The sequence below is a fragment of the Pituophis catenifer genome, unplaced genomic scaffold, assembly GCF_029215685.1.
Source record: "Pituophis catenifer annectens isolate HBS135680 unplaced genomic scaffold, rPitCat1.0.hap2 SCAF_3, whole genome shotgun sequence".
NCBI lineage: Eukaryota > Metazoa > Chordata > Lepidosauria > Squamata > Colubridae > Pituophis > Pituophis catenifer.
In genome coordinates this window covers 201,381,588-201,402,392 of record NW_027256883.1, presented here as the reverse complement: position 1 = coordinate 201,402,392, position 20,805 = coordinate 201,381,588, and the positions used below count along the sequence as shown (strand labels likewise).

Genomic DNA, 20,805 nt, shown 5'->3' with positions numbered 1-20,805 from the left:
GAGAATCACGTGATCATTAAGCAAATCTAGCTTTCCCCATTTGTCTGTCGGAAGCCAGCTGGGAAGGTTGCAAATGGCGATCATGTGATCCCGGGATGCTGCAACCACTGTAAATATATGCCAGCTGCTACATTCCTGAATTTTGAACATGTGACCAAGGGAATGGATGTAGTTGAGGACTACATATGGATTGTATATATGAGAAGTGAACTGTATTGTGTTATTTTTATGACTTTTATGCAGGTGTTCATACTGGGCTCCAACCCTTCATAATTATTTGTTAGCAGGGCCAAAGGATTATAGTAGTTGAAGTCCAAATATAACTGGACAGCAAAAGTACTGTCATTTTTAAAACTTTTCATGTTTCAAGGTAGATACATGCAGGAATTATCTTCCCTGATGGTATTTGCCAGTTCAATAAAGTCTGGAAGAATATTAGACTACCATCTTAATTAGATATTGCATTAATTAGAGCCTCTTCAGAGGTCACAGAAAAGTATTTTAGAAGTGGTTCGCCATTGCTTCCTTCCTAGGGCTGACACAGAGTAACTGGCTCAAGGTCACCCATCTAACGCAAAGCTATTGAGTGGACATTGAAAGTTGAGCAAGAATCAATGTCTACTCTCTAAGTGAGACACCGTAAACAGAACTCTTCCAAACAGTAACATTTTCTTACATATATCAGTTGTGCTCTGTTTTTATTTCAAACGTCTTATTAAACCCTCTCTCTTTTTTTTTTTAAGTATTTGCAAATTGATCACACACTTCCTCTCAGGCTTGACCTTCTTTTCCTGTGATGGAAATCCTATTAAATCCATTATAGCTCAAGCCGAACTGACCTTCCGCCCAGTCTCTGCCATTCTTTGACAATGCTTCAGCCTGCAGGACCCCACCCTTCCCTGCCAGTGCATTAGGGGAAAATGAGAAGAGACAGTTCTAGAAACAACAGCATAGTAAAATACTATGAAAGGAGAAAAATGGCTGAGTTAAGCAGTTCTGTAATGAATCACATGAACAGGCAAGGAAATGCTGATGAGGCCTTACAGGACACACCAGCCATTTCTTAAAAAGTGAGGACTGTGCTACACAAGAAACCTCAGAAGACTGAAGTCAGAAACTCCCTCTTTAGCAAACTGCATTATATTAAGGAAAAATTCTCTGCTTCTTTGCACATTGAATAGATATCCTTCACTATCATCCCCAAATATAAAGCTATGGTAGTTTCTGTCTGTGGTGACTGGGGATACTTGGGATGTGATCCCTATTACAGATAAACCTCAAGCTCTTTGTTGATAGAGGAGGTTGTATAAAATCCTTAAAACCAGGGAACAGCAATAGCAATAGCACTTATACTTATAGACCGCTTCACAGTGCTTTTCAGCCTTCTCTAAGCAGTTTACAGAGTCAGCATATTGCTTCCAACAATCTGGGTCCTCATTTTACTGATTTCGGAAGGATGGAAGCCTGAGTCAGTCTTGAGCTGGTGAGGATCAAACTGCCCGCAGAATTCGCTTGCAATACTGCATTCTAACCACTCTGCCACCACGACTCTTAATAGGTTATTATCATAATCATCTGCCACTTTTTCCTTAATGCTCACCATGGATTTTTAAGACTATTATTTTCTCACTAAGCTTAAACCATATGTATTTATGTTTGTGATGATGCAAACTGTGGATAGAAAACCAATGGAAGAGAATATTTATAGCTCAGGATTGAACTGCGGGATCACTGGTGCTCACTGAGCTTGGTTGTTTTCTGGCAGATATTTCATCACCAAACTAGGTAACATCATCAGTGCAGGTTAGAAAAATTGACCAAAATTTCCACTTTAATTCTAAATCTGAAGTCTTTGTCTCACATCATATTCCCTCCCATTAAGCAATTAGCAGATGTACAGCTACAAAAAGTTCATTTAAATTAAAACAATTCACTGCACAAGTACTCTGAATATCTCTTTAGAAATGGTCCCTTTGCAGGAAAAAAAAAAAGCTGTTTAGCAGTTGGCCTCTTTTAATATTTATGAAATGGATACCATGCTCTGCATTATTATGACAAGCTCTTGAGACACTGATAACATAGTTTTCTGGGACATTTCAGTCCTAAATCTAGAGAAGACGGATTTAGGACCGAAGGGAGGTAACAAAACATTCCTGGTAATTCTCAGCAGTTATGAAATCTCATCCTCCTTGAATTTTGTCAAGGCCAAACATTGGCCACCCTTTCCTATCAGGCCATTAAAACAAAGAAAGGAATGATCTTCTAGCCTGGCTTGTAATGAGTGTGATTCAGCAGAGACAACAGTTGGCGCTCTTAAATATTTGATATTCACTACTTTTAGTTAAATGCTTTATCATTCCAAGTTTTAAGGTCTCATCTATGAGCTCAAGGTAGACAGGCATGCAGGATAAAAGGAAACATGCTAATGAAGACATTTAAGATCACACACTGATGAAATAAGCAAAATTAAACTGGCGACACTGATGAAAAAAATCTGCCCAACTGTTCTTTCAGCTGCCATCTTCAGAATCTCTCTCAATAAAAAGGAACAGATCAAAAACCATTTCCTTATAAAACTAAGTACCCTGGCCAGCTTGATTTGGCAACACATGTGTTTCCTCGGCAAGAGGGACTTATAATGACTGTTTGAAGTTACAGCAGTGCAGAAAAGAAAAGTGACTTATGAGCAATCCTTGCACTTATGACAGTTGCAGTCTCCCCATGGTCATGTGATTAAAAGTCGGGCACTTGACAAATGGTATGCATCACATGATCAGCATTTGCAACTTTCCCAGAAGTTTAGCACTTCAAAAATCTGGATACAAATCTCTGACCTTTATAATCAGTTAAGAGTTTGAAGGCTCTACAAACTGTTCCATTTCATGTTTTGTACAACTGAATTACTAATCATTAAGTATATCCATTTTCCTTCCTTAAATATTCTATTTCTCAATAAATCCCAGCAAAGGTAATCGAAAACTGTTGGAAAATGAATCACCTAATAACCAGTAAATCAATGCAAATATCTGACCAAGATATTAAAAAAACTAATTTAGTGTAATTACACCATTGTCTATATTCTATGCACAATAGATAGACTGGGAATATACCATATGCCTTTTTCTTCTGTTTCTTGAAAAATATACTCAAAATAGCGGGTTATTAGTTCTCAGAAATATGAAATTGAAATTTTACTTTAAAAGACCGATTAGTTATTAAATGTCTGTCATCATATGACCACAGTTTCGTAACATCTGGAAACTTTCCTAATCATTTTCAGCAAATTCTATCCTTTTCAGCAAATTCTATACTTCCCCAGCCTGGTGCCTTCCAACTTGCAGGGGAAAAAAATCTCCAGAATCCAAGATAGTGGAGTCCAAAACCAGAGATTCTGGAAACTGTATTCGCAACAATTTAAAAGTACAAAGTTGCAGAAAGTTGTCTTACATAAGATTAGAATGACAATTTTTCAACAGACTACTCTTTCCAAGTGAAACTGGCTAAGAAAGTACCAAAGCCAGAAGCTGTGTTATGTCGTTTGCTCAGTCATCTCCAATTATAATTCCATCTGAAAATAGGAGAAATAATTCTGTGTTGACACTGAAACAGTTCTGTAATTTTTAAAGAAACTTTGCAGAATATATATGTCAGCTTTACACAGGCCGTTTAACATCTGTTTATTCTCTTCCAGATGTACTCAGAACCAAAATGATTGTGAGTGGGGGAAAGCAGATGCATTTCTGAAACAAAAACAAACAAACAAAAAAAAAATTGGATAAACTTACCAGAGACATTAATTGACGTTCCAGCATCTATAATACCACTATTGGGTCGTACGCAATACCTGCGTGGAGCCGTAGTCTTCACTTTGAAACAGACATTTTTTTGTGTAGAGTTGCCAAGTTTCAGATTTGTGGTGACAACATCTGTGAAGGGACCTAAGAGACAGAATAAACACAACTTTGAAGGTTTTCATAACTTCACATAAATGTATGTACAACATGCAAAAATATTCAAGCCTGATTAGAACAATCCACTTAAGCCACACTTTATCCAACCTGAGGTATTTGAAGGTGTTGGGACTCTCAATTCCCAGAAAGTTTACCCTACAACAGGGGTGTCAAACTCAAAGCCCGCAGGCAAGATCTGGCTCGTGAGGTGCTTAGATCTAGCCTGTGAGGCCATCCTGGAAACAGCAAAAGACTGGCCCGCGATGCCTCTCCCAGAGAAAACAGAGGTCGGGAGGGCCATGTGGCCCTCATGAGGTACGCTTTTGCTGACAGAGGGTTGCAGGCCATCCCAGCCGAAAACAGAGCTCAGGAGCCCATTTTCACTGGCACAGCGCTAGGGCCACAGGCGCCCCCGACACGAGTGACGTCAAGCTGGCTACGTCCACCCTGGCCGCACCCACCCCGGCCCCCCGAAGGTCAAACACAACCCTGGTGCGGCCCTCAATGAAATTGAGTTTGACATCCTTGACCTACAAGGAATTGCAAAGACAATACATCTTGAGAGCCCTAGATTAGGGAAAGGTTCGGTTTGGCTCGGTCTTATTATCCAATTACTTTTCTACTAATGGCTTAAGATAGCGTTTATGGTCTTGCTTTGTTCACCTCTTCCATTTTATCTTTCCTGGAAGCTACATTAGGATTGCTGAGTAATCCACTTACATTATTTTCTTATAGTAATATATTAAAGTTTATAATAATTTCATTAAAATTACAATTGCAAAGATAAAAATTAATATAAACTAAAGAATTAAAAAAAAATAAAAAAGATGCAGAAAAGGGGAAAAATAGAAAAAATAAGAACACAGCAATGAAAAAACTTCATCACAAATATAAACAATTTTAGTAATTTATCCTCTTCTTATAAAATATAAGAAATAATGTCTTCCCATATTTCATCTCTTATCTGTCAACAAATTCTTAAAGTCTCCTTCAGTCCTGATCAGCAAAAGTCTATTAAGCGTTATCAGGGATAATAATATGTCTATTTTAAGTTAGATGAAGTAAACCAATTTTATATTCCTTCCTTTTACTTCTAACAATCTTGATTTTTAATCCCTTCAAATAATGTCTTAGAACTTGATTTTTTTTAAATTTATTTCTTTGTCCCATTTCACAATGTTCTTCAAAGCTTGAACAAGTTTCTGTTGTAAATCCAATATAGGAAAATTATCCAGTCACTCACTCTCTTGGTTTGTTATTTGTCTATCCCTTTTCATTTAAGACATCAGCTGGTTTCTCTTGTATATCCAGTGTAGCGTTTTCCTTCCTATCATTCTTGTAACTTGACATTTTTAAAGCACATTCTGATCAGCCTCAATCTTTTCAGGTAAAACTTGTTCCTCTTTTACAACATCTTTTAAACACAGTCTACCTATTTACAAAGGCGAATGCTCTTAAAATTAACTTCCGGGGTCATTGTTCAAAAATATCCCAACATTAAAATATTTGGCTTCATTCTGTATTGTAACTTCGAACAGGAATGCTTTTTAAGTTGAAGACTACCTGTTAGGATGTTGGCATAATGAAACAAACAATAAATAGCAATAACTTGTTAGAATATATCCAAGAAATAAAGCGGCCATGAGGGAATGGTCCTATAACGGTTAAGGCATTGGACCAACACTGGGGCAAAGTCCACACTTAGCCATGGAAATTTCCGGAGTGATCCTGGGCTAGAAACATCAACTTGAGTTTCAAGGGAAGGCAGAATTATTAACAAATAAACACATATATCTGTGAAAAATTGAGAAAAGATGCAACTGCCCAACTTCAGAAAGAAGAAAACTGGTAAAGCAGAGTTTATGCACAAGGGGCTTACTTTGGCTCTGTCCTTTAACCCACACACTACACTCTACGGAAAACTATTTTGTGGCATTAACAGTAAAACGAGAACTCTTAACACCTGTCTCTGCTGTGAACATCTCAGGAGAGCCACAAGGTATACAGCACTGACACAAAACCTTTTATTTAACAAATGGTCATATATTCCTGGAAAGTTGAGTGTGCATCAGATCTAAAGACTGGCCAAACAAGACTGTCAGGTCTTGGCCTTTAGGTTGGCTTTAAATTGATGGAATAGCACAACTGGCTGATATGGTCTGGCTTTAGTTTTCTGTTTAAAAATGAAACCTAAAGTTTTGTGAAATATGATTGTCATTAATATTGATGTATAGTTTATTTTACTGTTACGAGCTGTCCAGAGTCACTGAGAGCGGGGTGGCATACAACTTTAATAAACAATAACTGCTGGTATTTTTTCATAGTTTAGATTAAAATGAACAAAGACCGCATTCAATTTATATCACTGGTTCAATTGGGTAAATAAAACTTTATTTTTTAAAACACGTTCTTGTACAAAATCAGTTTACAATTCAAGATGGCTTTTTAATTGCTACTGCATCTTACTTGCTGGCGCTGGTACTGCAAAATCTATGAAGAGGCAAAAGGGAATACATTGAGACTCAAGACTAAGATTGTGGCATCTTTAATGCTACATTTAAGCTCCATCTCTCAAACAGGAAGCTGCAATGAAGCAAATTTGCTACAGAACCTACAAACAAGTGTTGCAGAGATTGGACGTTGTCTTACCTGAACGTCCTTTTTCGGAACGCTGCGTATACACTCCAGCATAGGGTTAAATCCTCATTTCTGCCAGCAACTGAGAGAACCTTTATTTAAATAACTTCCTACTCTGTGCTCTCACCACGCCCCTTTTGCACACAGTTCCCCAGTCTTGAACGAAGACACAGCGTGTTAAACACAACAAGTTTATTAAACCAACCAGAAACAAAACACACAAACCAACAAAAGAAACCAAATGGGTGGGAAATGGAGTGTATATGCAGCGTTCCGAAAAAGGACGTTCAGGTAAGACAACGTCCATTTTCCAGAACGCTGCTACTACACTCCAGCATAGGGACATACCCAAGCCTAATTCCCAGGGCCGGGCAAACCACCACTCCCCTCAGAGGAGCCAGAAACCACAGTTTGCAGCACTCTCCGACCAAAAGACGCCTCCGCCGAAGCGTAAGCATCAATGCGATAGTGCCGAATGAACGGCGACAAGGAAGTCCATGTGGCTGCTCTGCAAATGTCTAACACCGATGCCTGGGTAGCCCAGGCCGCCGAGGTGGCAGCACTCCGGGTCGAATGAGACTGAATTCTCGCAGGCACAGGGCGCGCCTGCCTCTCGTAAGCCGAGGAGATGCAGGCCTTAATCCAACGACCAATAGTGGCCGACGACACCTTCTTCCCCATCGAAGCTGGATGAAACGAAACAAACAATGCCTCCGTCTTACGAAAAGACTCCGTTCTGCGAATGTAGCGCCTTAGAGCCCTGCGCACATCCAGCGTGTGCCAAAGAACCTCACGGTGATGCCTGGGCGATGGACAGAAGTCCGGAAGAATCAGTTCCTGCGAGCGGTGAAACCAAGAGTTAACCTTGGGGGTAAAAGCAGGATCCAGTCGAAGCACAACAGTGTTAGCCTGGAAAATGCACAAATCCTTCCGTACGGATAAGGCCGACAGCTCCGATATGCGCCGTGCCGACGTAATAGCTATCAAGAAAGCCACTTTGAACGATAGAAATTCAAAGAAATAGAACCCAGCGGCTCAAACGGTGAAACAGTAAGGGCCTGTAAAACCAGCGCCAAATCCCAAGAGGGATAACGGTGAACGGTGGGCGGCCGCAGGTTTGTAGCTCCATGAAGAAACCCCCTCACCCACGGGTGATGGGACAGGGATGTGTATGGAGGAAAGGAAAGCACCGTGGCCAGGGCCGCCACCTGACGTCGAAGGGTAGCCGGAGCCAGGCCTTTGCGCAACCCCGCTTGCAGGAAACCCAAAACATCCTGGATAGTCGCGGACGTCGGATCCACATGGGCCCCCGCGCACCAGCAGCAAAAGGCCCTCCACGAGGCTTCATAAATCCTTGTTGTAGAAGGCCTACGGGCCGCCTGAATCGTCCCAATCACCTCGTCTGGCAAACGGCCCTTCCTCAGGATAACGCGTTCAAATGCCAAACGGCCAACTGGAACCGCTGGGGCTCGGGGTGTCGAATGGCCCCTTGACGCAAGACAATCCGATGAGGAGGGATTCGCCACGGCGCCGACGTCGAAAGTTCCACGAGGTCCGCGAACCACTGTCTGCGCGGCCAGTACGGCGCCACCAGCAGCACCTCCGCCCTCTCCACCAGCAACTTCCGGATCACTCGCTGAATCAATGGCACTGGCGGGAAGGCGTACAGAAGGCCGGCCGGCCAACTGCATCTCAATGCATCTGTGCCCTCTGCGAGCGGCGTCGGAAATCGCGAGATGAACCTTGGGAGTTGCGCGTTGGCCGGGCTGGCGAAGAGGTCCACCACCGGCTGCCCGAAGCGAAGTGATGCTTCCTGAAACAGACTGGGAAGCAGCTGCCACTCGGCCTGATCGATCACTTCTCTGCTGAGCCAGTCCGCCCGAGTATTGGCTATCCCGGAGATGTGATCCGCTCGGATCGATGCCAGATGAATCTCCGCCCAGCTGAACAGACGCTCCGACTCGTGCATCAGTCTCCGCGACCTCGTCCCTCCTTCGCGGTTTACGTGCGCCTTGGCGGACGTGTTGTCCGTGAGTATTAGAACGTGACGGCCGCGAATCAGGGACTTGAAGTGTATCAGAGCGAGGCGGATCGCTCGTAGTTCCAGCAAGTTGATACTGTGAGTGCGCTCCGCCGGAGTCCATTGTCCCTGCGCCACTTGTGCCTCCATATGGGCTCCCCAACCATGGAGACTGGCATCCGTGGTGATCACGATCCGGTCTGGCTCCAGAAAGTTGCATCCCCTCCGAATGGCCGTCGACTTCCACCAACGTAGCGATAGGCGAACTCGTGGAGGGACCAGCACCCTTCTTGACGAATTGGAGCTGCGGTCTCTCTGAAAGGGGAGCAGGAGCCATTGCAATGGGCGAGAGTGTCTGCGCGCCCATGGCACAATGCGGAAGCACGACACCATCTTCCCCAACAACCGGGACAATGTCAGCAGTGGTACCGACCTCTGGGCTAAGATCTGGTCCAGGAGTGCCAGAATGCTTCTCACTCTGTCTTCTGACAGGAAGACCTGCCCCCTCCCAGAGTCTATCACCGTCCCTAGATGCAAAATCGAGGTTGAAGGAACTAGGTGGCTCTTGTCCAGATTGATAGTGAAGCCGTGCTTCCTGAAGGCCGAGATCACCTGCTCCATGTCTCGCACTGCCCGTTGTCTGGACGAGGAAAGGACCAGCACATCGTCCAGGTAACAGAGCGCCCTGACTGGAATGGCACTGAGTGTTGCCGCCACCACCGCCACCAACTTGGTGAAAGTACGGGGAGCCGAAGAAAGACCGAACGGCATTGCACAATATTGGTAATGACCGCCCGCATATTCGAAGCGAAGAAATTGACGATGCGAAGGCAGCACTGGAACATGCAGGTAGGCCTCCCGTAAATCCACCGACTGCATCAGGTCCCCTGGACGAATCGAAGCCAGTATCGAGTGAAGGGAGTGCATTTTGAATCGACGGTAACGCACCGTACGATTCAAATCTCTGAGGTTGAGAATCCCTCGAACGCCCCCTGAAGATTTTGGCACCAAGAACAGGACCGAATAGAACCCGGTTCCTCGTTGATCCACCGGCACCGGTTCTATCGCCCTGATCTCCAAAAGGTGTGAGATCTCCTCCTCCATCAGGGTGCGACAGTCCATGGACAGGGGCACGGGGCATCTCAGGAAGCGTCGAGGAGGTCGATCCAAGAATTCTATCGCGAGTCCGTCTGAAATCGTGCGACGAACCCACTCGTCCGACGTGGACTGGTCCCACTGGCGATGAAAGGATTGAAGTCGCCCTCCGACGGGACCTGGAGTCGGTGAGTCATTTGCCCCTGCGATAGGGCTTGGAGTTGGCTCCGCGGTAGGGACGCTTAGAGGCAGGTTGAGGTCTGCCACGGTCTCTGAATCGTTGCCTGTCTGTGAAACGTTCTGACTGCTGGAACGGAGGTCTGTAAGTGGAGGGGCCTCCCTGCCCCGAGTAAGACCGAAAGGGCTGACGCTGCGAGTACGGGGTATAGCGCCTGTCTTGCTTGCGAGAAGAGGAAGGCATAATTTTACGTTTGTCTTTGTCCTCCACCAGGACCGGATCCAAAGCAGCGCCGAACAGGTGGGAGGCCCTATACGGAGCCGCCGCCAGCTTCCACTTGGCTTTGATGTCCGCCTTCCACGGGCGAAGCCAGAACAGACGACGTGAAGTAATGGAAGCTGCCATCGCCCGGGATGCAAATTTGACCGAGTTCAACGAGGCATCTGCTGAGTATTCCGTGGCGGCGATGATTTTATTGATATCATGCAGCATACGCCGCTCCTCTGGCGGCAGCCGTTCTCGGAGCTGTCGCAGCCAAATCAGAGATGCACGATTGAAGAACGACGTAACCGTGGCCGTCCTGACCGTCCAAGCAACTGCTTGATGAGACCTGCGGAAAGCCAGTTCGGTACGCCTGTCCTCAGATTTTAGACCTTCAAGAGGATCAGACGATACCATTGACTGAGAAGTGAGACTAGCGACAGGGGCATCCACAGCGGGCAAGTCCAACAGTGCATCCAACTCAGGTGCCGAACAAAACAATTTCTTGTCCAGGTTACTGGGCGCGGTAGACGACCCAGGTTGGCCCCAAGGTGCCTGCAACACATCCGTGAAGAGTTGGGGGCACGGAATGAAGTCCTTTTCCTGCTTTACTTGTTTGAACAAGGCGTCGTGCGGGCCAGGCTCGGGTTGGGACGCCGGGGGTTGAGCCCCCACCGACCCCAAATTGGTTGTCTGCCGGGCCTTGTGGAGCAGGGATTTGAATAATGCGGGCCGGAACAAACCCGTGAAAGCCGGGGAGTCAGGAGGTAGGTCTTCATCCTCCGAAAACTCGAGGTCCTCTGGCGCCTCCTCCTCCTGATCCGAAGTTTCAGACGAATCAGAGTCCAGACGGGACGGGGAGCGGGCCCTGCGAGAACCCGCAGTCCCCAACCCCCCAGAGGAAGTCCCCGCAGGGGAAGTCAGTGCTGCTGTTTGAGCGCCAGCCGCCATAATAGATGCCAGAGCGGTGGAAAGCATCGACTGGAAATCATACTGAGGAGGGGGCGGTGGCTGATCCACAGGGCGAAGCCCCGCAGCCGTAGGTGTGAAAGTGGCAGAAGGTTGGCGTCGTGGAGGCGGTAGAGAATCCAGACCCACTAACGAGACGTCCGGCATCGACTGGGACACGCCTCTCTGCAACGCCAAAGGCCTGAGTTGGACCGCCCTTCGCTCCGGATCCTGGGGAGCGCAAGAAGACTGAAGCGCGAGCCCCGCGTCCCGGCTTGACGAGGAAGCGGAAGCCAGTCTGGCCTTCTCGTATTATTTCTCCAAGGCCTTATGACGACGGAGCTCATCTTTGTCCGCTGAAGAAGACTTAGAAGACCGGGACTTGTGGCCATCTGCCTTGGACCGCTTGGCCGGCTGCTTTTTGCGAGATTTGCTTGCTCTGACCGGGCTGGCCTCCTGCTCCACGTCAGAGGAAAATGATGAATCCGCCATCATAGAAGCCAGGGGCCCACCTATGTGACCAGGGGGTGTGGCTTTTTTTTTTTTTTTTTTTTATTAATTTATTAATTTATTAATTTATTTGGTTAATTAATTGCACAGTCAATCAAAACTCTCTGGCTCAAGGAGAGAGAAAGTGACTGGATAGACCACTAACAACTTGGGTCGCAGCGCGCTCAGACACTTCAGGGCCCTAGCCCAGGCCAGGCAGGAGGGCTGGCTTTGTAGGGCAGATAGCCTTAAAGTCGCCCCCCCCCAGCCAACAGGGGGAAACAGCTGGTGGGGCCAATTAAATCTCCTTGACTTGGGAGAAGGTGCGAGCGGTGACACGCCTGTGGACGCCCCAGAATGGGCCCTCTGAAGGCGAACAAACTTATGGGAGTCGGGCCGCTCCACGCGGTCAGACAAAATGGCTGCCGCCCAACAATCAAAATGGCGGCCGCGCGGCTACAGCGCGGGGATGCTGCGGTCCCACGCGCTCTCCAACGGCCTCCGCTGCACCCCTGGCGCCTCTCCCTAGGTCGCCACGTGGAAGGGGTCTCCGGCCGCTTGCCCAGTCACAGGAGGGTGGCGAGCGATGTTCCGCCACGCCGCGCCCTCCGGAAGCCTTATAAATGCCGGAACGGAGCCCACGCGGCAATCCAACGGCTGGCCGAGACGCCGCCCGCAGGCACCTGACGGGACGGTCGTCTGAAAGGCTCCGTGGCGGTAGCGCGCCCGCTAACCGCCGTTTGCGATGCCCCGCCGCTCGGCTCTCTCCCCAAGCAATCGGTGTGGGGGGGGGAGCGCAGCCCTCAGCCGACTCCACCGGCAGTTCTTAATCAGCCGGATCCGCCCCGAGGGGACAGAAACCGGCAGCTGTGAGCGCACGCAGGCGCTGGCTGGGACGACCTGGATCCCCAGGCACGAACCCAGCTAACAGCAGGCAGGCAGGGAAGCAAAATAAACCAATTTACAAAAGGGGAAACCCTACCAAACCGAAAATAAAGAAGGGGCTAATCAAAAATAAACAAAGGCCTAACGCTTACCTCGGAGCACAGAGAAAAACCCTCTCAGTCTGGCAGCAACTGAGAGAAAGACTGGGGAACTGTGTGCAAAAGGGGCGTGGTGAGAGCACAGAGTAGGAAGTTATTTAAATAAAGGTTCTCTCAGTTGCTGGCAGAAATGAGGATTTAACCCTATGCTGGAGTGTAGTAGCAGCGTTCTGGAAAATTGCTAATTTATGTACTGATGCAAAGGTATACGTACAGTATTTAACACATACAAATCTTATTTTATCACCATGGCAAATTGGTATCTAAGGTGTCAGACAAACAAATAAAAGGTTAATGGCCAAAGTGGACTTCTATTATTCCTGGAAGTAAGGCAGGGATTCACACTTATATTAGCAATATTTTACGGAAATAATTACTATTTTGCAGCTGGTGGAAACCTATGACCTTTTAACTTGATGATCTCAAGTTGTATTTTACCTGTACAATTTTATTATATTAGCTCTTACTACCTCCACCAGCCAGAAAGAGGGAAAAAAATGTTCTCATTGCTAAGTTGTTTCAATCATTTGGTCATCCAGGATTATTCTTTATTTGTAATTCACTTCATAGAGTATTGTAGGATATTCTACAGTATTTGTTTTAGATACGGTAACCAGAACTGCATGCAGTATCTTGAACGCAAGGACAGCACCGATTTGCATGAATGGATTATAAAACTACAGTTCTATTTTCAATTCCTTCTCCAAGGGGTTCCACCACAAGGCATCTGCACACTTGAAACATGATTCTGTCAATCTGTCTGCTAAGTAACCTTTCCTTTTCCAGCAATGAATTCAGACTCCATTACCAGATATGTGAAATTAACATATTTGTACCAGCTGCACACACTTTTTTACACTTCCTTTGAAGTGCACTTGACATTTCATTGCCCATTCCCCAACTTGAGTTATTTTTTTAACATTCTTTATTATCTCTTTTGTTTGAAGCACCATAAACAATCAGAAGTTAATACTAAACTTGGTCATTTCATTGCCCACATCTCTTTCTAAGCTCTTTACAAACAAGTTAAAAGCACTGATTCTCAATTAAAAAAAAAAATCCTTTGGAGAATCCTCTATTTACATCTCCTGAGTAGTGCCCTTTCTTGCTAGACTAACACTATTATATTTGTCCAGTGCTCTAGCAAATGTTTTCTCGTACAGTGTTAGGCATATTAAGTTCCAGCTTTAAATAGCAGGATATGAAAAGCCTTGTTAACACCACTTATAAATAGCCCCTTAGCAAACTGTATTATATACCAGCTTGCAAATTCTTAAGTTTCTGATGCTATTATGGGCACAAATGAAAGGTCAAAGGTTAATAGCTTCTCTGGTCAATAGCAGAAATAAGTTATATGTGTAAGCTATGAGTTTAGATTTTTCCTACCCTTTACTTCTTCACATTTATACATTACTTATTTAAAAGATGTTTGAACAAGAGAACACATATGTAATATAAAAAGATCAATTTTAAAATAAGTGAGATATTATTACGTGAGATACCTAGAAGGCAGAAATGAAAATCAAAATTACCCCAAGTGATTGGAAGAATGATTAAAAAAAAATAACTAAATAAAATGTAATAGAGACAAAGTTCTTTACTTAAAAAACAAAGAGCAAATGCATGTATAGGAAATAGCTGTCTTGTTTGGTAATAATGCTTGAGAAAAAGATTTTGGAATGATAGTTGGCTGCAAACTGAATATGAGCCAGCAGTGCAATGCAGCTATAAATGCAATGTAATAGAAACGTGTTTCTGTTGTGACCCTGCCTTGAGTACTATATCCCATTTTGAACAGTTTATGAATTGAGAGAAACTGGAACAAATTCAAAGAAGGGCAAAGATGATCAGAGGATTAGAAGTTCCTTTGAATGGAATTGAAAAATGGTGTTTTCCTTGAGAAAGGAACACTGATGTAAATCTCTTGAAATAATTGAAAGGATGTCTCACTGAAGAACAGGACCTGCTTGTTATCACTCTAGAATTCAGGATACAGAACAGTGTTCCTAATTTGCAGACCACCAGAGTTCAACTTGATAGCAGGGAGAAAACCTGGCAACGTAAGAGGAATTCCACTGTGAAATGAGATGCTGGTCTAACCTTCTGTGTGAATTCCAATAGAAGCTGGTGAGTTATGGTCCTTTTATTTGAATACCAACATAGAGCAGGGAGTCAGTTTTGATTATCTAAACCCACCTGTGATTTCACTTAGCTTTCTCTTAATATTCTAAGTTTTTGTGCAAAGGTGGCCACTGAGAAGCATAAAAGATCCACATGTACTTAAGTGCAAGATCATGTCTTTTCCTCTTAAAAAGCTCAGGGGGATACCGATTGGATTCGTATTATTATGAATGATGTGGAGTTCCTGCATTATTCTCCCATAAATTTAAATTATGAAAGAGAAATTATATAGAACTCGTGAAATTACAAACATGCATACACAAACACAGGCAATAGCACTTAGACTTATATACCGCTTCATAGTGCTTTTACAGCCCTCTCTAAGTGGTTTACAGAGTCAGCATATTGCCCCCAACAATCTGAGTCCTCATTTTACCTACCTCGGAAGGATGGAAGGCTGAGTCAACCTTGAGCCGGTGAGATTTGAACTGCTGAACTGCAGCTAGCAGTCAGCTGAAGTAGCCTGCAGTACTGCACTCTAACCACTGTGCCACCTCATGTGTAAAACGTCTACACATCCCTGTTAAAATGCCAGGTTTTTGAGACGTAAAAAAATCAGACCAAAATAAATCACTTCAGAATTTCTTCCACTTTAATATTGCATATAGGCTGTACAATTCAATTGAAAAAAGAAGTTTAAAACTTTCAGGGAGAAAATAATAAAAATGTAAAATAATGTGGGTGCGTAAATGTACACATCCTTAAACTAATGCTTTGTTGAAGTACCTTTTGGATTTTTGAGTCTTTTGGGGTAGGAGCCTGTTAGTATGGAGCATCTTGCCTTGGGAATCTTTGCCAATTCTGAAGTGGTTTATCTTGATCATTTTTATTTTTTTTTTACATCTCAAAAACCTGGCATTTTAACAGGAGTGTGTAGACTTTTTAGTGTGTGTGTGTGTGTGTGTGTAAGAGAAAGAGAGAGAAAGAAAGGAGGGAGGGAGGGAGGGAGGGAGGGAGGGAGGGAGGGAGAGAGAGAGAGAGAGAGAGAGAGAGAGTGAGAGAGAGGAATCAACTTCAATCAGCTGCAGCAATAACATTAAAGAATAGTCCCGGAACAAGCTTTTATGGACTGCAATCCATTTTCCTTTGTTGTGTAAGCAGCTTTTAGCTAAGAAAGAACTTAAAATTAGCATACTGGTCCACAAATGAGTCATGATTAGGTGCTATCTCAATATTAAAGAGAAAACTTTTTCTAGACTTCGATTATGGAATTATTTCCAGGATGTATGTATGTATGTATGTATGTATGTATGTATGTATGTATGTATTTATTTATTTATTTATTTATTTATTTATTTATTTATTTATTTATTATACTTATATGCCGCCCTTCTCCCAAAGGACTCGGGGCGGCTTACAGAAATCAAAACAATGAAAACAATAAAAATAGCTACTGAAATAATCAATTAAAATCTCCCTATTAAAAATCACCCATCAGATCAGCAAATTTGTTGGAAAAGCCATGTCTTCAGGTCACGGCGGAAAGAGCGGAGATCGGGGGCCATCTGGAGCCCCGTGGGTAACCTATTCCAGAGGGTCGGTGCGCCCACAGAGAACACCCTCATCCTGGGCGCCACCAGCCGACATTGTCTGGCCAATGGCACCCGGAGGAGGGCAGTCCTATGTGTGCGCATAGGGCGGTGGGAGGCCGGCAGAAGGTGGTCCTGCAAATACCCCGGGCCCATGCCATGCTAATATGCTTTCAGTCATGCCTAAAATGTGACAACTATTGAATCCTCTCTCTTATCTATATGAATTTGGAAACTTATCCAAATAGCAATCCCAGCTAGATGGGTTGTATTTAGACAACTTAGTACAAATTCAGAATTGTATCCAGATTTGGACATGGTCAAAATTTGAGAGAGACACCACCAAAACACCCACTAAGCTATGGGCAAGATTGGGAAATTTAAAAAAACAAGAACAAAAAAATGACAGTGGCAAACCACTTCTGTACTCTTATTAGTACAAAAAACCTGCATGGATATGTCTATGAAATCAAGAAGAATAGAGTGTGGCTCAAAGAAAACTCTTCACACTTATTAAGCTTACGTACAAAATACTGGGCCCAGTGGGTTCTTATGAAAATAACGAATGTCATATAGTGGCTGGGAATCACTGGAGTTGGAATGTGACATATCTAGGGAGCATTACACGGGAAACAACATGTCTAGTTATTTGAAGATATCAGTGGTAGCTTTGGTATGATTACAACACAAGAATCGGACCATAATCTGCTTTGAAGAAATCTGGACTATGATACCATGCTAGATTGTACTGGCAAATGCTCCTTCTGCTTGGACATATTACTCCAAGGTTTCTTAAAGTACCATGTTTCCCTGAAAATAAGACCGGGTCCTATATTAATTTTTGTTCCAAAAGATGCATTAGGGTATTTTCTGATTAGGTCTTATTTTCGGGAAAATACGGTACTAAATGTGTCTGTCTGGCTGATGATCTTAACTGGGGCTTATTTTTGGGGTGGGGCTTATATTACGAGCATCCTGAAAAATTATGCTAGGGCTTATTTTCCGGTTGGGTCTTATTTTCGGGGAAACACAGTAGGTTTCAATGAACATCAGCATTCCCCAATCTATTTCATCCACTATGAAATGGTCCAATAGACTGAGAGAATGGGTTTTTTTCTACGGATTTTGGATCCATTCATTTGATTAGCCAAACAAGTGTCCATCCCACATTTGTCATTGAAACAAATAGAAAGATTTGAAAAACAAATAGATGGTTAGAAAATGCCTGAAAATGGTAATGTTTTGAGATTTAAATGAAAAAGTGTATTAGGTCAGTCTTGACTCCTGGAGATTGCCTAGATCAGGGGTGTCAAAGTTGCTGCCTGCGGGCCAGTTGCGTCACATGCTGGCCCCGCCCCTGCCCAGTTTAGCAAAGGGGGGAAAAGCACCAATATGCCATGGGATGCTGCTGTGACAATGCGAGTTTGACACCCCTGGCCTAGGTGAATCCCTGCAATTTTCTTGGCAACATTTTAAAAAGTAGTTTGCCATTGCTTCCTATGGCTAAGAGGGAGGGATTGGCCTAAAGTTATCCTAGTAACATGCCTGTCTCCTGGTTTCTAGCCTGGTACTTTTAACCACTACACCAATAGTTTAGAAGCTCATTGTTTCCTTCATCATAACTTTGTGAAAAGCAGCTTTTCAGCAATAATACAGTCACACTGAAACAGGCTAAATGTTATGCCACTGCCAAGGCTTTTAAAAAATAAATCTTAATCTTATTTATTTATTTATTTATTTATTTATTTATTTATTTGTTCAATTTATATGCCGCCCTCCTCCGAATCTCTAGCAACTAATGAAATATTCTGTCATGTATAAGCTCACTTACGCTATTAAGATTTATAATAGATGCATTAAATCTAAGGGAACATAAATGATTAAAACTTGTTTTACTACAGAATTTTATTTTTAAAAAAAAACTATGAAGAGTGTTCATTAGTACAGTATTCCATTGCCCTTCAAAAGTTTAAGAAACACTACTGTTCTCTATTAGTTACATGAATAAGAGTTTTAGATTCAAGTACATTTGGAAGTATAGCTATAATCATAAGTGATACTATCCAAGAACCTATTGTTTTGGTCCACCAGTGAAATTTATGTAATTCTGGTAATGTAGTGTATTCTCAATGGCTAAAGAATGAAAAAAAAAAAATCAAAGAATAAACTCAGTTTATATTTATATATTGTAATACCCTTTCACAGGCTTAAAACAGGCTTCATAACTATTTGCTCCAGGTAGTTCAAGTAAGTAAATGAAATTCCATATTGTAGGTGAAACTATAGCAGGCAGCTTCCAAGCAAAAAGTTCAAAGTTTGGTGAGAAGTAAATATTAGGCCAGATGGGAGTCATGCATGTATTATCCATTCATTAAATCTGATTTAATTGTACATCTTTAGCCATGTTTAGGTGCTACAAATTCTTAACATTTTAATAGGTAACTTTCAGCTAAAGTAGCTTTTAAAATACACAAAAACTCTCACCGCATACAGTATTAATTGAGAAATTACATTTTTTATTTTTATTGACCACTCTGAATTTGGATTCCTTAACCTTCAAATTCTTCAATGTTACAGTAAAAACCTTGCAGTCAAGCACAAGATTCTTGTTGTTGCTCAGATTTCTTAAGGCCCCCCATTTGACTTCACATTCTAGGATGTCTGGTTCGAGCTCAGTGACTACCCCATCGTGGTTATCAGGAATGTTAAGCTCGTTCTTGTGTAGTTTTGTGTAATTTTGCCACATCTTCTTAATCTCTTCTGCCTCTGTTAGGTCCCTGCCATTTTGGTCCTTTATCATGCCCATCTTTGCATGAAACGTTCCCTTCATATCTCCAATTTTCTTGAAGAGATCTCTGGGTCCTCCCTATTCTATTGTTTTCTTCTATTTCTTTGCACTGTTCATTTAAGAAGGCATTTTTATCTCTTCTAGCTTTCTCTGGAATTCGGCATTCAACTGGGTGTTATCTTTTTCTCCCTTGCCTTTCGCTTCCCTTCTTTCCTCAATTATTTGCAAAGCTTCCTCAGACATCCATTTTGCTTTCTTGCCTTTCTTTTTCTTTGGGATGGTTTTAGTTGCTACCTCTTGTACAATGTTGCGAACCTCCGTCCATAGTTCTTCAGGCACTCTGTTTTATCAGATCTAATTCCTTAAATCTATTTGTCACCTCTATTGTATATTCATCAGGGATATGATTTAGTTTATACCTGAGTGGACTAGTGCTTTTCCCTACTTTCTTCAATTTAAGCCTAAATTTTGCAACAAGAAGCTCATGATCTGAGGTACAGTCAGCTCTTGGTCTTGTTTTTACTGACTGTGTAGAGCTTCTCCATATTTGGCTTCAGAGCACAGTCAATCTGATTTCTGTGTTGACCGTCTGGTGATGTCCATGTATAGAGTCATCTCTTGGGTTGTTGGAAAAGAGTGTTTACTATGACCATCGTATTATCTTGACAGAATTCTAGCAGCCTGTGCCATGCTTCACTTTGTATTCCAAGGCCAAACTTGCCTGTTATTCTGGTTATCTTTTGACTTCCTACTTTAGCATTCCAATTCCCCATGATGATAAGGACATCACTTTTTGGTGTTAATTCTATAAGGTGCTGTAGGGCTTCATAGAACCGGTCAATTTCATCCTCTTCAGCACCAGTGGTTGGGGCATAGACTTGGATTACTGTGATATTGAATGGTTTACCTTGGATTCGAACTGAGATCATTCTGTCATTTTGGGGATTGTATCCCACTATTGCTTTTCCTACTCTTTTATTGATTATGAAAGCTACTCCATTTCTTCTGACATATTCTTGCCCGCAGTAGTATACCTGATGGTCATCTGAATTAAATTCACCCATTCCTGTCCATTTTAGTCTGCTGATTCCTAAGATGTCTATGTTCAATCTGTCATTGAAATACTATGATATAATTTATGTGTTGAAAAGAAAAAATTTTTTTTTGCAAGGGGACAAAAGAAACATTGCTCTTAAAAAAAAAAAAAGCCATGGAGTAAATGATATAGCTATATTCTTGGTTAAGAAATCACAATTCTAGAACATCTGGAGGGCACCAGGTTGGAGAAGCTGATTAGAAAAGAATTGTGTGGCCAAGGCAGTACTTTAAACAAAGGATGAATCATAATGGAGGAAGGGGAAGGGAGGTGAATGTTTTCCAGTTAACAAGGATGTATGCTGCAATGATGGAGTTGTAATTAAAAACTTAAGCAACAATTTTTGTATTAAAACCAGAAAGGGAAGCCAAAAGCCCTTAATGTGATTAAAAGGCACAGACGCCAAAAATTCAAAATGCTGTGCTTTGTTCTACAGTTTATTTATTCTGGATAAATTAATCCTATTCACTGAAATGTGTTTGTGCAAGGCCTCTGATTATGAGGAAACACCCTCTACTCCTCACTTCTCCCCTACTCAGGCATGGAAGTACCAAGAAATCTCAGGCTAGAAACTGGGAGAGTGTGAGTTT

General features: G+C 43.0%; 1 protein-coding gene across 1 annotated transcript in view; it reads right to left on the bottom strand.

Annotated features, from left to right (window-relative positions):
- VAPB (VAMP associated protein B and C) overlaps positions 1–20,805 on the bottom strand; it is a 55,903-nt gene that overhangs the window by 14,157 nt on the left and 20,941 nt on the right. The window contains exon 2 of the mRNA XM_070941767.1: positions 3,786–3,938. Within this exon, the coding sequence (XP_070797868.1) occupies positions 3,786–3,938 (153 nt within the window). The remainder of the gene's footprint in view (positions 1–3,785; positions 3,939–20,805) is intronic.